Source organism: Hyperoodon ampullatus (genome assembly GCF_949752795.1).
Source record: "Hyperoodon ampullatus genome assembly, chromosome: 9".
Taxonomy (NCBI): domain Eukaryota; kingdom Metazoa; phylum Chordata; class Mammalia; order Artiodactyla; family Ziphiidae; genus Hyperoodon; species Hyperoodon ampullatus.
Genome location: NC_136922.1, coordinates 101,896,470 through 101,921,666, shown reverse-complemented (window position 1 = coordinate 101,921,666; position 25,197 = coordinate 101,896,470). Strand labels below are relative to the sequence as shown.

The window sequence follows — 25,197 nt, the reverse complement described above, 5'->3', positions numbered from 1 at the left end:
GCGCGCACACACGTGCTCCCCGGCTGGGAGAGAAGTGGGACCGACGGCAGGAGCGGAAGTCATTCTTGACACAAACAAGGGTCCTGGGGCGTGCCACCCCACCCCAGCGCCTGGCCATGCAAGACGCAGAAATGGAGGCTGTGGCCCATCAGGACCACAGAGCAGATGTACTGACACGGGGAGTCCTCTGGGCGCCTCCCGAGGCGCCTGCAGGGTCTGTGTCCATGTCCACGAGCGTGGTCGGTTAACAGACAGCACCAGTTGGGAGGCTCAGGGCAGGAGAGAGACTGAGGCTCTCAGACGCTAGCACCTACTGGCCCCGGCCCTCCTGGGAAGAGACTCACTTCCTCGATGGCTGCCCTTGCAGCAAGAGCCTCTCCCTCACCCCTGTGCCCTGGGAAACGAATAAATCATCAGGATGAGGTCTGAGCCAGGGTGCTAGCTGCCTCTGGAGGGCCAGGTCACTGCTGTGCAGTGGAAAGATGCTGCTGCACCAGGTAGAGGGATTGGAGGTGGGAGGGACAGGCTGGGGGCCAGGAGCCCTCCCTCTCGCCCAGCGGTGCCCACACAGGAAGAACCTTCTGGAAGCACAACCCCGGGCATTTTCTAGTCCATCTATTCCCCATTCCCAGTAACCCCATGAGTTGGCCCCTGTTGCTTCTGATTATTTTTGGTGGGTCAGGGGAAAGAGAGAGGAGAGAGACCAGGCCAGAGAGGTCTCTCACGTGCCAGAGGTAGGCAGTGTGTGTGGTGGGGACACTGCGCTGGGGGCAGGGCTCTGGTCCCAGCCCTGCCACTCTCTTTTCTGTGTGATCTCGGGCAAACCATCTCACCTGTGTCTCACTTTCCTCAGCTATCAAGTCAGGAAAATCCTACCCCACGTACCTCAGAGGGATAGGCTAAGGGTGAAAATAGATAACGGATAGAAAACGTGTTTAAAAAAGTATAAAGCGCTATTCAAACGCGAGGCAGTGTTGTCATCACGGAGATCCATCCCTTAGCACGTCCCTCCTCTCACCGGGACACCTTCGCTTCCTTTTTTTAGGGTCTCTTAACTTTAGGACCTATTCTTTATCTCAGAAGGGTTCCGAGACTCCCTGGTGGTTTCCCCTGATCACAATCTGTGACCCCAGAGGCCCAATGGGCACGCTAGGTGTCTGAGGGGGGGTGCCGGAAGAGGGACCTATCCGCTGTCCTTCCGGCACCTTCCCTGTGCCGGCCCCCTTGGTCCACCCTATGAGAAGAGCTGGGCTGTCCATTCAGGCCGGACAGGTCTAGGGGACCCCTGCCCCACACTCAGGGGACCCCGTCTGGAGTGCAATTCCTGTTCCCGATTTCCAGCAGGTGGCGGGTAGAGGGAGGGAAGGCGCCCCGAGAACCAAGGGCAGGATCGGATCGTGGGGCCTCAGGACGCCCCCGGGCTCGCCCCCGCCCCCTGCTCCTGCCGCCGGGCCCTTCCCTCCCCCGGCCCAGCCCTAGTCTCGCTCTGGCGGCGCCTGGAGGGGCCGCTGGGCGCCGAGGCCCGGTCCGCCGCCGCTGTGCACGCGCAGGTGGTCCTTGAGCGACTCCTTGTAGCGGAAGCTCTTGCCGCACTCGCCGCACGTGTAGGGCCGCTCGCCGGTGTGGATGCGCTGGTGCTTGAGCAGGTTCTGCTTGCGGATGAAGCTCTTGCCGCACAGCGCGCACTGGAAGGGCCGCTCGCCCGTGTGCAGCCGCTGGTGGTTCTGCAGGTGCTCCTTGCGGCTGTAGGTCTTCTCGCACTCGGAGCACTTGTAGGGCCGCTCGCCGCGGTGCGTCATCTGGTGGCGGATGAGGCCCGAGTGGCAGTTGAAGCTCTTCTCGCACTCGGCGCACTCGTACGGCCGCTCCTTGGTGTGGCTGCGGTGGTGGATGATGAGGCTCTTGCGCACACCGAAGCTCTTGCCGCACTCCGGGCACGAATAGGGCTTGCTGCGCGCGCCGTGCAGGAGGAGGCTCCGGCGGAGGCCGCCCGGGCAGCAGCTGCCGCAGCCCCCGCCGCCCCCGCCCGCGCCCGCGCCCCCCGCGGCCCCGCCGCCGCCCGCTTGGCCGCCCGCCTGCGCCCCGCCCGCGCCCCGCTCGCCGGGCAGCGCAGGGAAGCCGTCGTCCAGCAGCGCGCCCCCGCCGCGGCTCGGGGGGCCGCCCGAGTCCTCGGGGGGCGCCGGCAGCGGGGGCAGGCTCTGCGGGGCGGGCGGGGGCTGCGGCGGGGCCGGGGGCGGGTTCTTCACCATCAGCAGGCTGTCACCTGGGGGGGAGACACGAAGAAGCGACATGCTGACACTGCTCGGTCCAGGACTCACGCCGTCCCTGCAAGGGGGCCCCGGGCCTTAACTAGTTCCTCTGCGGCTTCCCGCGAGTCACAGGCTAGCCGGGCCTCAGCTTCTCTAAAGGATGAGGGGATTGAACAAGGCAAATGATCACGTTCCCTGTGCTCGAGGGTTCCCCAACCCTCGGAGCTGCACAGAGCCACCAGCTGGAGAAAACCTGAAGCGGGTCAGGCAGGTGGCACGCAGTTAGGATAGGAAACACCCCCAGATGCCGGGAGCCGGTGGGCGGAGGAGCGGTGCTCTGCGGAAGTCCCCCTGGAAGGCGGAATCGCCTGGAAATAATAAGACTTAATTGTATTCTGATGTTCAGTGTTAATTTACCTACGGAGAATCTCTCGACTGGAGGGAGACAGTTTGCCAGAACCTATCCCAGGTGAAAAGCCCGTCTGAAGGCCTACAGGAGGGGAATGCAGGGGGCCGGGCGCATAACCACCCTGCGATTTGCAGTTATGTCTCCACTAAGCAGGCAGCCTTCGGCCTTGTACAGCGGCGGGGTCAGCCGGGTTGATATGAGTCCCACCCTGGCGCCTGACCCCACCTGGCCGCGGACCACATGTGACTGGCGCTCTCCACATCCTCGTGTGGAAGTGGCTGCCCAGCCAGCCTCCCCAGGAAGCGCCTGTCTCGCTCCTGCAATGATGCCCTTTCCCGCATCCCTGAGTCTCCAGGGTGCATGGTTCCACACTACCTTGGGGTCAGTGGGGCACAAAGCCCAGGCTCTGAGCATCGGAGCAGCAATCTTAGGCCCAGGACTCCGACTTCCAAGGCACTACTGGGTTTGCTGACTGTATTTAGGAGTCTTCCCTTTCCTTCACCCTCCATCACCTCCTCGATCCCCAGTTCACAGTCCTTTCTTCCTGCAGGAGCCCCCTCCCCGTGACATGTGTTCCTTACGTGACACTCCTAGACAGACTGGGCCCAGCCTGGCCCCCTCTATCCCAACCAACACTGACCAGGCAGAGAACCATTTCCATAGGACACTGGCCAGGGGCAGGGGCCACCGTAACTCTCCTAGCCTCGATCCAGGATGTCATGCCGTTGATCCTGCAGGTTTGGCTGTGGCCTCTGTCACAGCTGCACTGTGGGCCTTGCTTCTCCTTCTACCCGACTGGCTACTCTCACTCCTTCGTGGGTGTTATTCCCAAGAGGACCCCCAAGGAAACCACGTGCATGTAAACCTCCATCTCAGGGACTGTTTCCCAGGAAACCCAACCCCAAACAATCCTAATCCCACTCTGATCATTCTTCAAACTCGGACTGAGCACCAGACCACTTCTGTCCGCTGCCTCCCTGCTCCCCCCGCCCCCCGCCTCTGTTCTCCCTTCCTGACCCAGCTTAGCTCCTGTGCTCCCTCTGCCCCTCTCTCCTCTGTTGGGCTTGCCTGGGGGACCCCAATGCAGTGACAGCACTCAAGTAGCTGAAGGCTGCTGGAGAAGATCACACACCTCAGACCCTGGCATCCTACCCCATGACTCAGCATGCCCTTTTCCACTCTCCATGGGGATTACGTCACACCTTCTCCTCCCGCCTCTAACATGAGGACTTTAACTCCAGAACTCGCTGGCCAGTAACTGATTCAGATACAAGCACGGGACCTTGTTCTGGCCGATGAGATGTGTTTGCTGGGAGGCTTCCGGGAAAGCGTCCTCACTCCTTGGAGACAGTGCAGGAAAAAAGACGGCCCTTCCTTTCCCTCTGGGTCTGGAGGTGATGCTTGGAACAGCTGTGGCCAGCTTGCTCCATCCACACCAAGGATGACCGAACAAGCAGTTGGAAAGAACCTGGGTGCTTGATAATATAGCTGCATCCTTGAACCAACCAAGGCTAAAACTGGACTACCTCTTAGTTACATAAGAGAATAAATGTCTTTTATTTTATTTTATTTTATTTTATTTTTGTGGTATGCGGGCCTCTCACTGTTGTGGCCTCTCCCGTTGCGGAGCACAGGCTCCGGATGCGCAGGCTCAGCGGCCATGGCTCACGGGCCCAGCCGCTCGGCGGCATGTGGGATCTTCCCAGACCGGGGCACAAACCCGTGTCTCCTGCATCAGCAGGTGGACTCTCAACCACTGCGCCACCAGGGAAGCCCGAGAATAAATGTCTTTATTCTTTAAAGCAGTTTGAATATTCAATCAACTGTACGTATGTAAAGAAACCCCAGTACAAACTCTGGACACAGAGGCTCCGGTGCGGTTCTCTGGTAGGCAGTACTGTCCCTCATCACTGTGCGGGGAGCATGACACTCCCGACTCCACAGGGAGTAGATAACAGAAGCTTCATGCTTAGGACCCTCCCAGACCTGGTCCTGTGGATCTCCCCTTTCAGCTGGTTCTGATTTGAATCCTCTTGCTCTAATAAAACTAATTGTAAGTATAGCACTTTCCTGAGTTCTGTGAGTTGTTCTAGGGAATTACTGCACCCGAGGCATTAATGGAGACCCCTGAATTTGCAGCCAGCTGGTCAGAAGTGCGGGTGGTCTGGGGACCCTCGAACTTGCAGCTGCTGTGTGAGGTGAGAGCAGTCAGGTGGAGAACGAGGTGCTTCACCTATGAAGTCTGGCCTAGTGCCAGGTAGTTGGTGTCAGAAGTCCTTGCAACCTGTAACTCCCCAATCAATCTAGCCCCAGGCTCTCCATCTTCAGACTCTTGACATTGCTACCCGGATGTCATCTCAAGTTGAACGGGTCCAGAGGAGAGCACCTAATTTACACAGCTAACCTGCTGCTTTTCCAGGACTCACCATTTCAGCAAACAGCACCACCGTTCGCCCAGTGTTTCCAGATCAAAACCGAGGAGTCGCTCTTGTCTCCTCATCCACCACAGACAATCCATCAGGTATATTTCCAACCATCACCTCTTGACCTGGTCTCTACCCACTACATTAGCTCCTACCTGGTTTCCCTGCTTCTGGCTCTTTCTCCCCACCTGACTCCAGTCAATTCCCAAACTTACGTTTTAAAAATCTAAACCAGATCATGTCACCACTGTGTTTAAAACCCTCCGTCAGTCTCCTTTCATATTAGCATAAAATCCAGACGCTAACCCGGCCCATAGGTCATACGTGGTCAGACTCCTCCTTGTCTATTGCTCCAACCTCAGTCCCCAGATGGCCTCCCTATGGCCTTCCCTCTTGTGGCCTTCCCTTCCCCAGCAGCCCCATGGTCAGCTCCTTCTCATGATCTGGACACACTCAAGTGCTTCCTCCTCTCCTGCCCCGACTCCCATCCTCCTGTTCTCCCTGAGTCGTTACGTTCAGAGCATTTACCACCCCGACTTGATCTTGTTTGCCTGCTTATGGTCCATCACCGTCCCACAGAGGGAAAGGCCCCTGGTCCTTCTTCACCACTTACTCCAAGTGCCTGTAGTACTGCATAGCATAGAGCAGGCACGAGGTAAATATTTGTTAAGTCACAGAGACTAAAAAAGGCTGGAATCACTGTTTTAACCAGTTTTAACCCAAGGCAGTACGTGGGAATTTCAGGAGGGTGCTTTCAAATCGTATCCTGTGATTTGCGAGTATGTTTTGAGTACTGGCGTCCGGGGAGGGCGGTCTGGCCCGAGGTTCCCCACTCTCTCCAGAAGCACCCGGTAGCCACTGAACTCCAAACCCCTATTCATACTTCCTGCTTCAGTGGAGCCCCATGCACATTACTTCTGAGGGAACCAGACTTTTTTTCTGTCTTACACCAACTGTCAGAGAGCACAGAGTTAGTACCCACTCATTAATATATAAAGCCAGGAAGCCTTCTGACTAAAATGTAAGGTCCAGTTAGGCTGCCGTCTGACTTTGAGTTACGCAGGACACCAGGTCTTTCTCTCTTGTTTATGGCAGGGCCAGGGAAGGGGGCTGGCGTGCGCGTGTATATATTTCTGCGTTTTGCTCTCTAGCCCTGCCCCCTCTCCCCTCCCAAGCCCCCTCCAGAAGACGACCACATGATGCCACGTCTTACCAAAAGTCCACCTGGTTGTCCTTGGCAACCACAGCACTAGGTGGGTTTTAAACCTCAAAGAAATCACAGGTGACATACTAATCTCACATTCCAACATTAATGAGTGGAAGGCAGGCTCATTTTGGGAGAAAGACAAGAGGCTCTGATATGAGGCTCTAGTGACTGGGCGGGCAGGAGAAGCATTTCCAGATACCCCTCTCCCCCAGTTCTGGGCATCTCTTCCCAAATGCCAAGTTTCTAAGGCCTCCCAGAGACAAAACAACACGAGGCCAACTGTTCTATGAGTCGCTCGGCATATTCGAACTGGAGAAGGAAAGCGTGTTGGTAATTTGCAAAGCCTGGCGATTTCTGCACGAGTTTCTCACATTGTTTCCACAACCACGCAGGTCCCAGGAAAAGGCTCCCTGAAGCCCACACGCTCTTAGCCAAGTTGGAGAAATCGGAAGGCAGCGCTGAGGGACGAAGATTTGGGCAGAGTTTCCTGGCATAATGTTTGACGATCTGGTACCCCTGCCTTCAGGGCCAGGGCTAGAAATGGTAGCCTGAGTGCTGCAGAGCATGGGTAGCATCCACTGCTATCACTTCTTCCTGCCCTCACAGGCAGTCCCCTGGATGTCCCCGTCACATCCCACCCCACCAGCGGGTTAGAAAGAGGACAACTGAAATTCTGTTTTAGACAAGGATGTGCACCGTTCCTCTGCCATCTCCTGCCCATTCCTCCGGCCCCATTCTGCTCTTCCAGACTGAACTAAGTTTGTCTCACAGAGAGTGAGATCCGCTCACCTGGGTTTTAAATGTCCCTTCAGATTCAGAAATAACCCGTGTCCTCAGCTCTGACATGGATTTCGAGCTCTTAGAGGGTGTCAGGAATGTGAGCAAGGAACATACGATTAATTGTCCCTTCACCACCCCAATCACCCAGAGGACATCAAGCCAGCTGTTTCAGTGGTACTGGCCCTGGCAAGGAATGTGAGCCTGATGTTACGTGTTACCTAATCCACCAACACATGACAAAGGTCCTCAGCCAGTAAGGGAGCTGCCAGAAAGACCCAAGAGACCCAAGTCAGGGGAGATATTTGGCCTCATACTTGTCAGCAGAAAAAAATCCCCTCTTCCTATTTGAGCTTCAGGATCTTCCCAGTTACTCTGAGGTGTCAGCTGCCTTGGGTGCTCTGGTGAGTGTTTCCTAGTGTGTGAGCCACCTGCTGCCATCACCTGCTGCTCAGACACCACTGCCTCAGCTCGCTCCCAGCCTGCTTGCCTTTCCCTGTTGTTATGGGTTGAATTACATCCCCCCAAAAGATACATCAAAATCTGGACCCCCCAAGTACTTCAGAATGTGACCTTAATTGGAAATAGGATCTTTCCAGGGGTAGTTAAGATGAGGTCATACTGGAGGAGGGCAGGCCCCTGACCCAATGTGACTCGTGACCTTATAAGACACAGACCGTGTGAAGACAGAAGATTGGGGTGACACATCCACAGACCAAGGAACACCAAAGATCACCAACAAACACAGAAGCCAGGCAGAGGCAAGGCAGGGCTCCCCTACAGCTTTCAGAGGGAGCATGGCCGTGCCGACCCTTTGATTTCAGACTTCAGGCCTCCAGAACTATGAGAGAATACATTTCTGCTGTTTTAAGCCACCCAGTTGGGTATTTTTGTTAAGACAGCCCTAGGAGACTAACATACCTGCCATCCTCCAGAAGGAAAGGGGACAGTGCTTTGATACAGGCCTTCGAAAGCCTGCCGTGACAGAACATCATCCTATAAGGGGCTAGGCTGGGTAAGCAACCATCCCTGTGGACAAAACACCCAGGGGCCCCACTGGATGCACCACTCACCGGGGCCAGAATCCAATCCGAGCTCTCCTTCCATGGAGTCGCGAGGGCCCCACGGGTACGGCTGCTCCTCCTGCTTTATCCAGGACAAGATGTCGTGTGCGGAGATCAGAGACTCTGCTCGGGGAAAGAAGGCAGCCTTAGAGCCTGTTCCTTTCCACCGAGCATCCCACCGGAAGTTCGAACACCGTCACGTGCAGACGCCGCTGCTCTGCTCAGAGGGCGTGTGGCAGTTTGGGTATCCCTGTCCCCCCGCCTGCCAACAGCCTCCCCAGATGGGACCTCACTGGTGCTGCTGCCAGGGAGGAGGCTGTGTGGCAGCAGAGTCAGGACCGGAACCCAGGTCTTCTGGCTCTGTCCTCGGAGCCCCAGGGCCATCTGCGGGGCCAGGCCGGAGGGGAGCCTGGCCTCTGCCGGCCCACAGGACCAAGGGAGGAGAGGTCGGCCTTCCAGATCGGCCATGGCAGAAGCGGTGGACAAAGGTCATTAATAGGACCTGCAGTGGACACTGCCGCCTCTCTGTCGGGAGGGAGCTGCTTGCTCCTCTGCCCTGGACCCCTTCAACATCCCCCCCTTGTGAAGTTGTAGAGTTGACAAACGACACGGAATCCTAGATTTTACAGCTGCTTCTTTTCCTGGTGTGTGGGGATGCATGAGACTTTGGGGTCACAACCAGTAAACAAGATAACACTGGCCTCCTCCAGCTCTGCAAGCGTATGTGAACACACGCGCACACGCACACACACAGTGCACACGCACACAAATGCACACGCACGCCCGCAAGCACACACACATGGGGCCTGGGTGGGCAGAGCTTCCCTATTGTTCTTTTATGCTTCCCTTTATGCCTGGACTCTCCCCAGAAGTTTCCTGGGAGACATCTAACTACTATTCACTCAAGGAAGATTCCAGGAAACGTGAATTACTTTCTTTCTTTCTGTCACAGAAATATATACAACTTTTAAAAGGCTTTTTAATTATATTTCAGAAATCAGTGAAGTCATTTTAGTATCAGTTCACTGACAGTACAAATTATCAGTGTGATGATTCCTTTAGAGAAATCCTCCCCACTTTTCTAATAGTTTTATGCCAAAATGTGTACAAAGTCGCCACCTGAGGAACACACTGTAGTTTTATTTCCTGGGTCTTTCACTGGCCTTTGACCAAAGTGACTCAATTGGATTGATTTTCTGGCAGTTACGGAAGTCATCCTCCCCGTGCTCCGACGGCACGCTCACCTGAGTTGGGGTCCGTTGGAATGTCCCTCTCCGCCAACTCCTGCTGAGCCCACACGCACGGCGGGTCTTCCTGTTTGATCCGGGACAGGAGGTCTTGGGCAGAAGCTGGTGAGTCTGCTTGTGGGAACAGAGCAGCAAAGGTGTCAGGGGACATGGAAACGCCCGCAAGGCGGTGCTTTAAGTCTCTCGTGTCAGGCAATTTGTTTCTTTCCCTAAACATCAGCAGCAATTTTTCTAGTTAATTAAAGCTTTAGGTCAGCTTGGCCTCAGTTGCTGGAGCTTTTGCCGCAAATAAGTGGATGCTACAGGGGGGTGACGTAACAGTGATGTCATCGAGAGAGCTTTCCTGTCCTTCAGGAATTTAACTCCTTCAACCGAGGTTCACGCCTGAGGCCTGAGCAACACTGTGGAAGGAGGTCTTCCTCCTGCAGGGACCATCCAGGAAAATGACACCTTCCAGGAAGCCTTTTATCTTAACCATCTTTTTTTTTTTTTTTTTTTTGCGGTACATGGGCCTCTCACTGTTGTGGCCTCTCCCGTTGCGGATGCGCAGGCTCCGGACGCGGCTCACGGGACCAGCCGTTCTGCGGCATGTGGGATCTTCCCAGACCGGGGCACGAACCCATGTCCCCTGCATTGGCAGGCGGACTCTCAACCACTGCGCCACCAGGGAAGCCCTATCTTAACCATCTTAACGGGATTTTTCTAAGATGTATCCTACACCCTCTTTCCTCTGCAGAGTCTATTAAACCTCATTTACCCTTTATTGCCTACTTATCTCTTAAAGATCCCTTTGAAGCTCTGTGATGCTCTCTGAGGAACGGGCTGGATGAACTGGGAAGCGGCTTTCCTCTGCTTGGGGGCTGCTATCACTTACCTGTGAGTGTGAGGCTTTGACTGAGGGGGATGAGGTTTGTGGAGCTCTAACTTGTGGATAAGTAAAGAGCTACAGTGTGTTAATATATCCTGTGATGGTTAATTTTATGTGTCAACTTGCCTAGACCACAGTACCCAGATACTGGGCCAAACATTATTCTCGATGTTTCTGTGTTGTTTTTTTGTTTTGAGGAGTTCAACAAGACTTTGAGTAGGGTGGACTGCCTCCCATAATGTGGGTGGGCCCCGTCCCACCACCTGACGGCCTTAATGGGCAAAAGACTGACATCCCAAGGAAAAGGGAATCCTGCCTGCAGACTGCCCCGGCGCTCCAGTTGGCAGAAGCCAGCTCCTTAAATTCAATCACTCAATCAATCTCTCTCTACACACATGCGCACACACACATGCACGCACACACTCACCCTGTTGACTGTTTGGAGAACTCTGACTAATAAATACATATCTTCTCTAACAGAGATCTCACGTACAAAGTCCAGCCGGAATGCCATCGCAGAGGAGCTATCCAGACCACCCGACAGGACTGCAGCCGTGCGGGGCCTGACACAGAGGCAGCAGCCATAAGTGCTTGGCTAAAACAACGAAAGCTCTTCCCACCGGTTGGGAGCAGGTCTCACGGACCCACAGATTCCCCTACCCACGGGACCTGTAAAACGCCTCACACTCAGTACTTCTGCAGATACTACTTTCCAAGGGAAGAAAGGAATAGTTAAAAACTGATATTACAAAGAAGAGAAAACAGAACGGCTAAGCCCAGACGTGCTGGCAACTCGTCCACTTCGTGTGCCGGGTCTGTGCCTCGTGGGAAACCCCGTCTCTCCATCCATCCTGGACCCACAATCTTCCGTTTTCAGCTCAGGCCTCTGGCCTGGCACACACGTCAGACAACGCTGGGCACCTGCAGACCACGTTGGACCTTTCCTCTGCCACCCGGCTTGGGCGGCCAGTCAGCCCACTCACCGGTAATGGACTCCGTGGGGATGGCTCTTTCCTCCAGGCCCCGCTGACCCCGGGCGCACAGGGCCTCCTCCCGCTTCACCTGAGAGGACGCGTCCTGTGCAGGCACCAGGGGCTCTGCTCCTGGGGACAGAGAATCACATCGTTTGGTGCCGTTTTCATGAATGATGGTCAGCTGGACGTTCCCGGGGTCAGGAGCACGGCTGACAGCACTGGCCGGGGAAGAGCACAGGGGTCTTGGGTTCCTCTGGGCAACTATGGGGAAGCCCCAGGAGCAGAAGGTCCTGGGAGCAGAGAGGCGATCGACGTTCAGGACAAGGGGGTAGGCCAAGCCACAAAATGAGGTGTGGTAAGGCTGGGAGAGGGTTCCAGAAACAGCCCACGCTGGGTGGGTGCCAATCAGAACAGGCCATGGGTCTCCCTCCGTGTGGGAGACATTCGTCCTTGTTCTGCACACCAGTCAGGAAGAGTGGGCCAGACAGGCACGCACACACACACACACACACACACACACACACACACACACGAAGTTAGACTGGGCAAAGGGAAGCAACCCCGTCCCATTCCTGGATGGATAACGCACAGCATCCTTTTGCATAAAAGATAACAACATATCTTCCATGCAGACCCCATGACGTGACCGCGGGGGCATGCTCCTCTTATGAGGGTCTATGGTGTGATGTATAACTAGTCCCAGCAGGAGCCAGCAGGAGAGAGACTACATGAGGAAGTGGAAGACATGGATCCTGGTTTCACCTCTGCCCCCAGCCCAGAGGATGAGTCACTTGCCCTCTGTGGCGCTCAGTCTGCTCGGTCCATCCATAAAAAGGCCACAGTGGTCCCTGTTCTGTCTGGCACAGGGATGGATGATAACTCAGTGAAACGGCTGAGGTTACATTGCTTTACTGTGAAAGGTCACCACAGCTGCTGACCTCAAACATTTGTGGTACCTGAGACAGGGGAGGAGCCATTTAGACGAAATGTCCAGAACAGGCAAATCCATAGCAACCAGGGGCTGGGGGGGCATAGAGAACAGGAGTGACTGCTCATGGGTGCGGGGTTCCCTGTGATGAAAATGTTCTGGAATTAGATAGTGATGACGGCTGTACAACTTGGTGAACTGAGTGATACACTTCAAAAGTGAATTTACAGCATGTGAATTATAGCTCAATAAAGACAGCAGAATAGGGGGAGGGGCCTGCCTCGAGCTACCTTCTAGGGAAGTTTCGGTGAATACACCCTCCACTGAAAAGGGAGGGAGGGCAGAGGGCGCCAACGGGTGAAGGTTCCTGGGATAAGGCAGAGAATACAGTTCAAGGACCAGATGTCACCTGGCCCGACAGTGCTCAGGGGAGCTGAGATCCCGAGAAGCCTTGCACCTCCCATCACCAGGTGTGACGTTCTCGGGGAACTGGATCCTCAGAACCTAAGATCTCCCCTGAATGAGGAGAAAGCCTTGGAGGGTAAGGCTGCCTGCGGTGGGGCATCCGTGAGAACGGGGTGAGGATACTGAAGAAGACAGCCAGGCACGAAGCAGTCGGCCACGCACCCCACATGCACCACGCAGAGCCCCCTCTGCCCACCTCCCTCGGATGGAGCTGCACTCAGGTCTAGGGCCCCCATCAGGCCTGGGAGGCTGCAAGGCACCCACCCCCTCTGCTTCCTCTTCTCTCCAGCTTACCTGGGCACCTCGAGCTACACGGTTCTGACCCAAAAGACAAACATCTGTGGTGTGCTTTCTGGCCCTGACACTCTTCCTGTAGGTGACCGCCAAATTTCAAGGGCAGCAGAACTGGCCCCACGAACAACTCAGGAGAAGCCCGCCTGGAATTCACGCAGGGATGGCGCTGCTTCTCTCCCACCCTGCCCCGGACCTAGGGCTGTCTTTGGCTGCCATCACCTGTGTCTGGATCCATCAGGATTTCTCTCTCTTCTGGGTCACGCTGCTCCCACACGCAAGGCTCTTCCCGGGGCTCGGCCTGGGGTGGAGCATCAGGCTTGGACACTGGACCGTCCGAGTCTGGAATGAGGTGGAAGGGAAGGAAGAGCTGAGTGAAGCTGATCAATGGGCCCCGATCAAGGGCGATGTGGAGCTCTCCCCTCCCCCACCCCACCCCGGCGGTCCTCTAGGTGGTGGCCGTTATGTGAGTACGTCAGGTAATCTCTCACGAGGAACTATGAAAACAAGTCAATAGATTCTCCAGTTTCTGGTGTGGAAACAGCTGGTCTCTGAAAGCCAGCAGCAGAGCGACTGCGGCTTATCCAAGGCTGCTGGGAGTCCGCGCGTAGTGATGCTATTTGGCTGTAATTCCAAAATGGCAGAAGCACAGTGTTCATTCCTGCAGTGATAGGCCCTGTTTTCACGTTCCATTCTGTTACAAATCATTCTAACTTCCTAGCAGGCAAGCAAATTGTTTCTTGAGTTTCCGTGAGGTATAAACATGAAACACCTTGCCCGGGGGTGGTGCACCATGGGTCGAGAAGCATCTCACTCCCCACTCCCGAGGTGCCCGCCACAGCGGAGGGAAGGCGCCCTTACCCAGGGACATCAGGGTTTTGTAGTTCTCCTTAACCAGGTTGTTGTAAAGCTCCTTCTGCCATTCATCCAGGTTCTTCCACTCGTCCTCAGAGAAGTACACAGCAATGTCTACAAACGTCACCGGAACCTGGGCCAACAAGAGTTTTAGTCTGGAACCTCCTACTCGCTCCTCCCCGCCACCAACTCCTCATCAGGGGCACTGGGCCCGCTCCATCCATGGCCCCCGTCCTCCCCATCCCGCCCGGCCCGTTTCAGTGGAGTCAGTCCACTCTGTTCCTGATCCTCCTGTGCCTCCAGTAACAATGATGGTCACCACTACCTTTTAAAAATTAAGCATTTAGGGCTTCCCTGGTGGCGCAGTGGTTGAGAGTCCGCCTGCCGATGCAGGGGACGCGGGTTTGTGCCCCGGTCTGGGAAGATTCCCACATGCCGTGGAGCGGCTGGGCCCGTGAGCCATGGCCGCTGAGCCTGCGCATCCGGAGCCTGTGCTCCGCAACGGGACAGGCCACGACAGTGAGAGGCCCGCGTACCGCAAAAAAAAAAAAAATTAAGCATTTAACCACATCCTTTGTAATTTCACTTTTAGGTAAACTGGGTACCTGAAGGTAAAGCTTTTGGCATTCAGGGTGACAGAGATGCAGTAGGTTCCTGGAGTGCGTATCAGTGAGACAAGCACCATAAAACCCTGTTACAGAACCCGTACTTCAGTCAGGTCACCCCTAGGTACACAGTCGCATTTTTGTCACTAAAACTTGCCCCTGCTAAGGCTCCGGAATCTTGAACTGTTTCGTGCACCGCTATATCCCAAGCATCTAGAAGCATGTAGTTTGGAGTCAATATTTGTTGAATGTGTTGAATAGCTGTTGCCAACACTAGGAAGGTCCCACTGTGGCCCGAGTCATCCAGCATCCAATGTCAGTCACGTGGCGTCCAAGGTCATCTAATCTGCTCCATAAAGCAGTTGTTTCAGGTCGACAAGGATTCTTGTCTGTACTCATTTCAGTCATTCACCATCATGGCCTCATCTCGGACAGAATTGTTCAAGATGGTTTCACTTCCAAGACTTCACTATCTGAGCTTCACTTCTCTGACCACATAGCCTTACCTCCTACCACTTTCCCACCCCTGCTGGACCAGCCTTTCCCTCTCACTCTGAAATCCAAGCCCTCGGTTCTCCCCAAGGCCCTAACCCTAGTCCGTCCGTCTTTGTACCTGACACATGGCACCTTTGTGTGAATAAAAAAAGCAGCACTCTTGGTGTCAGGCCTGCTGGTGCACTGCTTGGTAAGTGGGCAGTGCTCGCACACAAATGATAAATGCCAGCCGTGGCATCAGGTGCTCATCACCCTAAGGGCGACTGGGCAGGTGCCATGTGCAGACCTGCATGTCACCCACTGACTGACTCCCATCTTTAGAAACGAAACTAGAACTCCTAATTCCCTGGATCTTCCACCAGACTTCGGCAAATCCCCAACCTGGGAAAACAGATACAGGCCACTTTCGTCATTTTAATTCTCTGCTCTAGATAAAAGTCACAAAATTCTGCAGGTGACAACCGCCACACACTCAGGCCTCCTGGCTCCAGGCTGCTTCGGAAGCCTTCTGGTGATCTTGCTGGCGTCTCCCTGTGTTCCCCGGGGGGCTGCTTTCGCACTCTTCCCTCTCCCCGGCGCTCCCCGGGCCTTCCGCCATCTCCTCCAGTCTCCCCTTGATGGCAGGTCGCTGTTGGCAAACTCCCGTCTCTGCCCTCCTTCTTGCCAAGCCAGCACCCTTGCCCCCCGCGTGTACCCTTCATTTCTCCTCCTCCTGCCTGTGAAACTCAACCCAAACCACCTTTTCCCTTTGGCATTCTCCGTCTCTCCGTCTCCCCCGGTTCCGCCTTCAGGACCCCCAGCCCGAGAGGAGCCCCACGTCACTCTGCCACCACAGATGAGTCTACTCTTCCCTTTCACTTGACACATCCCGAGACACACGTTCTGTGCTTTCCTCCCAATCCAGGCATCCTTAACCCCCGAAATCTATGAGCATCCCCTACTCTCTGAAACCACATCCTGAGAGGTCATCAGCCTCCTGCTGTGAGCTTTCACCCCTTCAGACCTCTCTGAAAGGTCAGACCACCTTCCTGGAATTTCCTCCCGCTTGGTCTCCAGGACCACGCTGCCTCCTGCCCACCCGGTTCACGTCTTCTGTACCTGCTCCCTCTTCCTCCCCCCGGGACCATGGCTCCGCCCTCACCCTGCCCTGTTTCCTCACTTTCCCCTCGGCAGTTTCATTCTTTTCACAGGTCCAGTGGTTACCTCTTTGCAGATGACACTCTTCAGCGTTCCTTCCTCCCTTCAAAGTTCACATTTCAATAGCCTTCTGAGTGGCTTCATTTATTCATCTGTTTTTTTAAGATTTTTTTTTTTGATATGGACCATTTTTTTAAAGTCTTCATTAAATTTGTTACAATATTGCTTCTGTTTTATGTTTTGTTTTCTTGGCCGCGAGGCATGTGGGATCTTAGCTCCCTGACCAGGGATCAAACCCGCACCCCATGCATTGGAAGGCGAAGTCTTAACCACTGGACCGCCAGGGAAGTCCCTATTCATCTTTTAAGTACCTCAAGCTAAATGTATCCAAAACCAAGTTTGTTATCTTTTCCCACACACCAACTCCTCTGCCCCCCCTTCACCAGTCAAAACTCCAGAATCATAGTCCCACAATTGGAAATAGACAGCACTCTGCAAAAACCTCACTCTGCTAGGATGCAGCAGAACTCTGAGACATGGGCCAAGATTGCAGGGAACCTACAGCCTAGCCAGACAGGAAAGAATATCCATGAATTATCCATGAACAATTAACCAATTAATAGAACCCACGAGGCACAGAGAAGCTGAGACAGCAGCCTTAAATTTGAATCTGACAAAGAGAATGCATCTAGCAAGGCCAAGAGTCTACAATGAATTAAAACTATTGCCAGCAACATTAATTAACATTCTCATGGTGCTTTATGGTTACGGAGGTTTTAAAATATGTCTGCAAATTCTTTGACAATCCCTTCAAAAAATAAAGCCTAATTTTCCTCCTCTTGAGTGTAGGACTGAGTGACTTGCTCCTAACAAATAAATAAAGAAGTGACGGTGTACAATTTCTAAGACTGGGTCATAAAAGACATTGTAGCTTCCATCCTGGTCTCTCTTTCTAGATCACTCACTCTAGGGGAAGCCAGCTGCCATGCTGTGAGAATGCTCAAGCAGCCCTGTGGAGCAGGTCCAAGTGGTGAGGAACTAGCTAAGGCTTCCTGCCAACACAGGCGAGTGAGCATACTGGAAGCCGATCCTCCAGCCTCAGTCACGCCTTCAGATGACTGTAGCCCCAGTCATCAGCTTGACTATAACTTCATGAGACTCTGAGCCAGAACCACTCAGCTAAGCGGCTCCTGAATTCTTAACCCACGAAAATTGCAAAATGATAAATAATAATTTTTTTAGGCTGCTAAGGGTTGGGGTCATTTGTTACATGGCAATAAAGAACTACTACAATGAGCTACATAGTGTTGTCCCATCAACGAAATCAGTTAATCCTCACAACTCCACGAAGTAGGCATATTATCATCTTCAAGTTACAGATGAGAACACTGAAGCTCAGAGAGACCACCTGGGAATTTACTTACTAAATTACTTACTTATACTTCACTTCTTTCCAAACAGGAATTGAGGAGGCTCAGAGACAACACAAAACATAGCTGACCTGCGGTAGGAAAACCAGCACATGGCAAAGCCAAGATTCAAACCCAAGACTTCTGATTCTGGACCCCACAACCATTCCATTGTTCTGTGAGGGTATGTGTCAACTCAAGACCCCCAACGCCTGGCCCAACACACAGAACGCACAGCAGGGCCGAGACGCAGCACCGAGTTAAAGCAGAGCGCAGACAAGGGCAAAGGGCAGCGTGGGAGGAGATGCCACCTATACCACACGGCAATATGTTATATAAGCCAAAGTCTACAAAAACGAGCCCCTGGGGGCTTCAGTGGTGGGGGTGGCTTAGGGAGGAACCAAAGCCACTGTTAGAACTCAGCTCTGCGTGGCCTCAATGGATCACTGTCCAGCACCTCCTCCGGCAAAGCCACTGGGTCGGCTACCAGACACAAAGACTAAGAAGGCCCAGTCCCTTACGTGGAAGCGTGAGCCCTCCAACTGGAGAGTCATTCGGCAAACATTTTTTGCTATAAGCCAGGTACTGTTGTAGGCACGAAGACACTGCAGTGAACCAAGCAGAGGGAAACCAACCAAGAGACAAAAAAAAAAAGTAAGTATTTAAGATGCCTGATGTCATAAGTGCTTTGGAGGAAATGAGAACAGGGACCGAGGAAAGAGTGGGCTGGGCCTGGGTGGCCAGGAAGCGACAGCGAGCCAGGGACAGCTGAGCAGAACCCCTGATGGGAGCGACGGGGCAGGGGCCCTTCAGTGGAGGAAAGTCCTTGCCATGGGACCATGGGGAGCAACGAGTGGCCAAGAGGGGGTGAGGGGAGATGAGGTCGGGTGGGTGGGCTGGAGGAAGGGGCCATTGACGACATGGGGGCTTTTATGCTGAATAAGACGGGGAGCCATTTGGGGGGTTTTAAGCAGAGGTGTAATATGACTGATTTGTATTTTTTCTTCCTCCTTATTGGGGGTACGGGGGCAGGGAAGAAAGCTACGAATATTTATTTTTTAGCCTCGCCATGCAGCATGCGGGATTTTAGCTCCCCGACCAAGGATTAAACCCATGGCCCCTGAAGTGGAAGTGCGGAGTCTTAACCACTGGACTGGACTGCCAGGCAAGTCACAACTGATGGATTTTTTTTTTTTTTTTTTTTTTTTGCAGTACACGGGCCTCTCACTGTTGTGGCCTCTCCCATTGTGGAGCACAGGCTCCGGACGCACAGGCCCAGTGGCCATGGCTCACAGGCCCAGCCGCTCCGCGGCATGTGGGATCTTCCCAGACCGGGGCACGAACCCATGTCCCCTGCATCGGCAGGCGGACTCTCAACCACTGCACCACCAGGGAAGCCCCTGATGGATATTTTTAAAGGATTACTCTGGCTGCTCTGCTGAGAATAGACTGTATGGGGGCGGGGCCCAGGATGGAGACAAGAGGACCAGGGAGGAAGCCACGGCTTCAACAGACAAAGGCGGGAGCCGTGGAGGCGGGGAGGAGTGGCCGGGCTGTGCATATGTTTTGAAGAAAAATCAGATGGTATTTACTAATATAGCAGAAGTTGGGTGTGAGAAAGAAAGGAGAGAAGGATGACCCTAAGGCTTGTGGCCTGAGCAGCTGGAAGGATGCTCTTGTCTTCGACGGAGAGGAGGGCAACTTTGAGTAGAACAGGGATTCAGGCAGAAATCGGGGGTTCAGTTTGGTCGAGTTAAATCTAAGAGATTTACTGACATCCTGACGGAGATGCTGAATTAACAGGTAGGAACGTGACTCTGCATTCAAGGAGGAAGTCTGGGCCGGATACAGAGACAGAGCGGGAGGGAAAGACTGCCTTTGAGAGTTGACAGCATCTCAAACGCTGATCCTGGATGAAATCATGAGGGAGGGAGTGTAGAGAGTGAGCAGAAGGTCAGGACGGAGCCCTGGACCCCTCCAAACGCTAGAAGTCAGGAAAAGGAGGGGAAAGCAGCAAAGAAGGCTGAGAAGGAGCAGGTAGTGCTGCAGGAAAAGAACCAAGGGGGTGCGGGGATCCTGGAAGGCATGCGAACAGGTGTTTCAAGGAGGGAGGGGTCTCCTGCGTGAAATGCAGCTGACAGGGCAGGGAGATGAAGACGGAGGCTTTAATACCATGGCTTTAACAACCCTTGGCTTTAATACCATGGATGTCATTAGAGCCTTGGCAAGACCACTAGGATGGAGAAGCGGCAGCAAAAGCCTCCACCACGTGGGTTCCAGGGAGAATCATCCAGTCACCAATTTGCTGGGATACTGAGAACAGAGGAACATGTTAGATGTAGACCCCAGAGGATGCAACAGCAGAATCCAGAGAGTGAGAAATTCCACAGGACAGATGGCCTAGTTTCTTCCACAGATAAACTACAAGGAAAAATGAGAGAGATGGAGGAGGAACTTACAGACTGAAGAGACTTAAGAGACACAGGAATCACAGTGTGTGGACTTATTTGAGTTCTGATTCAGGCAAACTAACAGAAAAAATATATAATATTTTTGGAAGAAGTGAAAATCTGAACACTGACTGGATATTGGAGTAGGTTGAGATCTTTGTTATGCTAGTGATAATCTTGAGATTATTACTTTAAAAAAAGAGTCCTTACCTTTTAGAGCTACCTACTGAAATATTTACAATTAAAACGCCTGCTGTCTGAGATGGGCTTCAAAATAAAATGGGAGGGGGATGTGGGTAGGGAGTTAGACGAAACAAGACTGTCCAAGAGCTGATAACTGCAGAAGCTGGACGATGGATTCATGAGGGTTCCTCACACGATTCGATCTACTTTTGTCTAGGTTTGAATTTTCTATAATAAAAAGGTTAAAAAAGGGAGAGAGAGACAATGAAGAAAGAATTGGAGACAGCAAGTAAAGATTGCTTTAAAGAGGAGCAGAGAAATGAGGCACCACTGGAGGCAGTTTGTTTTATTACAAGAGACGGGCGACGCTGCAGGCGGGGATGAGCTAGTGGAGAGGGAGGAGGTGACGAGGCAGGGGACAAAGGGCAGATGCTGCGTGACTTCCTGGAGCAAGTGAAGGGGTGGGGTGCAAGCCCACGGTAACAGGAAGGCAGAGTACACGCAGCCGCACGTGGCGTCTCCGGAGGGTGACCCCATCTTCTCAGGGGCGTGCTGACTGAGCCCGCAGGCTTGATGAGCCGGGGACAGCAGGAGAGAAAACGGAACAGGAAACGGAGCGTGAATTCTGAACTGTGAGGAGGGCCCACCGGAGGGCGGTGGCCATGACTCAAGTGACTCTGGGTGGCGTGGTCTGGGTCAGTCTCCAACCATTCAGAGGAGCAGACACAAAGACAACCAATGACAAAGGGTCATTTGCAGGTGCCAAGGGGGAAACCCAAGCATGAGGAGCTGTCGGAATCTGCGGACGCCCAGGCACCTGGGAGCGGGGGGGACTGGGAACAGTGAGGGCAAAGGCTCACAGGCAGGGCCTGCGGGCTCCGTGGGGCATGGCTGGAGGCCAGCCTCGCTGCGGTGGAACATTCCAGACGAAGTGGTTAGAGTGGAGGCAGGCTTTGGGAAGAAGACACTGAAGTCAGGCAACAGGGAGCCAGAGACGCTTGTGAGAAGGCCTGACAAAAAGAGCGTTGTCCACATGGGCTGGGCCTCTCCGCCATCCCTGCCCCTGGGGACCGCCACTTACCTTGGGGACCTCGCCCTTGCTGCCCGGGGGCAGCCGCAGGACCCAGAAGTTCCTGTTCCTCAGCAGGTTCTCCATGTTCTCCAGCCGCCTCTGCAGCAGCCCGTACTCCTGCAGCAGGGTCCCCAGCACCGCCCACTTGCCCTCCATGTGGTTCCCGAACTCCACGGCCGTCTTCTCGCAGTCGGCCAGCTTCTTCTCGGCCGTCCCCGTCCGGCCCTCCAGGTTTAGCAGCTGGCTGGCCTGGGCATCCACCTTCCTCTCTACGGCCTGGATGGCGGCCACCACGGTCCAGAGGGAGATCTCTGCCGTGGGCAGCTGGGGCTCTCTCATCATGCGGTCGGGGAAGACGGGTGCCCTATCTGGGAAGGGTGGGAACTGAAAAGGCATTGGTCGCCGGGCGTCCATGTCCCATTCCTGAGCCTGTGCGAGAAGGGAGAAAGTGACAGCGGGGATGAGACCCTGTGTGAGGAGGCAGGGTGGCCTGAGAGCAGGGGACAACTCATCCAATGCTGCAGAGTCTCGCTCTCCTGCCAAGCCCCTGCCTCTCAGGCTCCGGTGTTCCTTAACATGCCAGCAAGAGCTCGGGCAGCCACCCACCCAGTCTTCCCACTTCCCACCTGCAGGAGTCAAGCTGGCCACTAGTTTGCCACCCCACCTTGACCCTTGAGAGGTCAAGGCTGTGGACCCCTGCCTAAAATGTCACGAACCACTTCCCTTGGCGAGCCCATCTGTTTCCTTCATGGGCTAGACTTAATGATGAACTCTAGAGCTGCCCAGTGTTTGCTGTTTCAAAGTAAAAACTTTCATGTCAGTCATCTGCCCCTAATCTTCCCAGCCATCTCTAAGCAGGTTAGGGCAAGAATGATTATCTAGCTCTGCTTTAAAGATGATGAAATAGAGCCACAGAGAAGTGGCCGGTCATTCCACAGCACCTCGCTGCACTGTCAACTAGAGTAGTTCTAGGTGCTGCAGGTGACAGAAAACACAGTTCAGGTAACTGGGCTGCCAGCCTTTCCAGCAGGGCTGTGGCCACGGGAGACACCGGGAGCCCGAGCAAGAAGGCAGACGAGCAGCTGTGTCTCCTTATGTAAGTACGTATTCATAGTTTCCAAAATAAAAGTGGGTTTGCCAAAAAATGTCATTCACCGAGGAGAGGAGGAGGGGACACCTCTAAGAGGAAGAGGAGACCTCCCAGCCCCCTCTGCTTCCCAGGGGGGAGGGGTACCTGATGGTCCCGGCCCTCTGGTACTCCCCCAGCTCTGGGTCCTTACCCTGGAGGGCGAGGTCCCCTGGGTGCAAGTTAGGAGCTGAGCCCTATGACCAAGAGTGGGGCGGTGACTGTGCACTGGTGACCTGGGAACTGGCCCCATACCATACCAGCTACCCAGGGCTTACTGGACAGCAGGGCTGAAATGGCCTCTCCTTGCCACATGGGACGGGAGGAGGTGTCATTTTCTGTTCTCTCCATTGCTGCTGAAGAGGCCCTCAGGCTGGGCGCAGTGGAGACCTGTTACTTAGAGGTGAGCAGGGCAGGTGGGGACAGGCATGCTCACTGCCCTCTCTAACTCAGAGCAGCTGTGACAGCCACGGAGGAGCATCACCCAGCTTCCAGGGAATCACTCCTGACCTGGGAGAAAGGGCAGCAGGACTTGGGCCCCAGACCCTGCTCCATAAGGGGCAGTAGTATTTCCAGCAAAGCCATGTACTGGGGCTCATTCAGGCATCATTCCAGCCTGGCCTACAGAAGGGGGCAACGGCTGATGGTGGAAGTTCAGAGAGTCACTGGGCCCAGTTTACTTTTTGCAGGTGTTGGGGAAGAAAAATTTTCCTTCCACCCTTCTAGGTTCTTCGGCTGGTCTAATAGGCGAATTGACATAAGACAGATTAACATGAGAAAAACGAAGTTTAAAAACCTGTATACCGGGGCTTCCCCGGTGGTGCAGTGGATAAGAATCCACCTGCCAATGCAGGGGAAACGGGTTCGAGCCCTGGTCCAGGAAGATCCCACATGCCGCGGAGCAACTAAGCCCATGTGCCACAACTACTGAGCCTGCGCTCTAGAGCCCTCGAGCCACAACTCCTGAAGCCAGTGCGCCTAGAGCCCGTGCTCCGCAACAAGAGAAGCCACCGCAATGAGAAGCCTGCGCACCTCAACGAAGAGTAGCCCCCGCTCGCCACAACCAGAGGAAGCCCGCGTGCAGCAATGAAGACCCAACGCAGCCAAAATAACTAAATAAAATCAAACAAACAAAAACAAGTATACCTCCTGTATACCTGGGAGAGACCCAGAAAACTGAGTTACTCGCCAGAATGGCCCAGGCCACTACCTTAAATACCATCTTCAGCTAAAGACAGAAGATGATGTTGGGGGGATGGAGGAGTCAGTCACAGGAGGTGACCAGGAAAAGAACAGGACACAAGGGTATACGGGTTTATGCAGATGTAAGTCCTTGCCTTCTCCACTGGTAAGAGTTCTCAGAGACATTGAGTCATGCTCCTCTTCCTGGTAGAGCGACGGAGATTTCTCTTTTACAGAGGGAACTCCTACTTGGTTTTCAGAGCTTCTCGCGTGCCTGCAGCTTCTCTAAAATAACCATCTTAAAATAATCCTTATGCCAAAGAGGCATATTTTGGGGCGGCAAATTCTGCTTCCCTACACAGGTTTGGAGACCTAAAGCTGAAAAATGATCAAACAGGACACGGCAACTCCTGGCCGACTTGTCAGAACCCGGCTGGCTGAGAACCAGGCCAGGGACAGAGGAGGCTCCGCGGGGTCCAGCCCAGGGTCAGCGCCCACACTCTCCTCCGGGCAAAGCTATCCAGGCCTCTCTCAGCATCACGTCCTCGTGTTTTACACACCGCTCTGGAGCTCTGACTCCGGAACTGAGATCCTTATGGACCTTTACGAAATGACTGGTGCCTATTCTCAACCCCAGAGGCGCTGATTTAACCGGTCTGGACGAGGCTTGGGCGTCAGGAGTCTTAAGCTGCTCAGGTGCTTCTAATGTGCAACCAAGTTTGCCCACCGCTGGAAGGAGGGCAGAATCACCTCTCAGCGGCCCCTTTCCTCCGTCACAGCCGGTGCCGGGGAAAGGTGAATCGCTCGTTATGCTCGGTGAAAGATGGCCATACAACGTTTAAAACATCTTTTCGTCAGAGTGGCCGCAGTGTGACCTGATGAGGTACCCTGCGCGCCCACGTCGCCGGCCCGGCGCGAGTGCGGCCGGCAAGCTCCTCGGCGAGCCCGGGCCGGGGTGGGTGACGCGGTCACGGCCCCGCCAAGGCCCGGGGACCGCGCGTTCCGGGCCCCCCGCCCCGCGGGGCCTCCCCGGGCGCCGGCTCTGGGCCCTGCCGGCACGCGGCCTCGGGCGCCCTCCGCTCCGGGGCGCGGGCGGGGCCTGCGAGGGCGCCGGGCCGGGCCTGCCGCGCGGGCCCCCGGCGCCCCGGCCCACCCAGCCTCCGTCCCCGCCCCGCGCGGCCCGGGCCCCCAGCCGCCCGGCGCCCACTGCCCGGCGCCCCGCCCCGCCCCCACGGCAGGCGGGCGGCCATGGCGCCGGCGGGGGTGCACCCACCTGCATGGGCGGCATTCCCTCGGCCATTTCCCCGCGCAGCGCCGGCTCCTGGTGGCAGACCTCCTCCGGGGGCAGAGCCTGCGCCCAGCTCCAGCTCCCGCTGTCCAGCCCCAGGCCCTGGATGCCCAGCTGCTGAGGCTGCGGCCGTGTTGACACAAACTGCATCCTGGGAGCGCTGTTCCCCGCTCGGGCCGGCCAGGGAGAAGAAGAACGTTTTCCAGGCGCCTTCCCCCTCGCCGGGGCCGGACAGCTCCATCTACAGCCCGTAGGAGCAAACAGTCCCCTTCGGCGGCGCTCCCCGCCCCTCCGCCGCCCGCGCGCCAGCCAATGGCCTCCGAGCTCCTGCCCGCCTGCGGGGACCAACGGGGCCGCTCCGGGGCCAGGGGGCCACCGCCGCCCCCAAAGTGGCCCTGCGCAGGTATACCTCTCATACCTGCCTGCCCTAGAGTCCCCAACAAGGCAGACGGGCCCTGGGGCTGGATTTCTGTTAATTCGGCTAATATTTATT

At 55.0% G+C, this 25,197-nt stretch overlaps 1 protein-coding gene across 1 annotated transcript; it reads right to left on the bottom strand.

Moving 5' to 3' along the window:
* Positions 1-1,475: 1,475 nt before the first annotated feature.
* ZNF282 (zinc finger protein 282) lies at positions 1,476-24,854 on the bottom strand (the record flags this gene model as incomplete). Its single annotated transcript, XM_079711183.1, has 8 exons — positions 1,476-2,263; positions 8,139-8,252; positions 9,374-9,487; positions 11,228-11,347; positions 13,125-13,244; positions 13,764-13,890; positions 21,118-21,537; positions 24,690-24,854. The coding sequence occupies 8 exons, from the start codon at positions 24,852-24,854 to the stop codon at positions 1,476-1,478; spliced, it is 1,968 nt and encodes a 655-aa protein (XP_079567309.1).
* Positions 24,855-25,197: the final 343 nt, after the last annotated feature.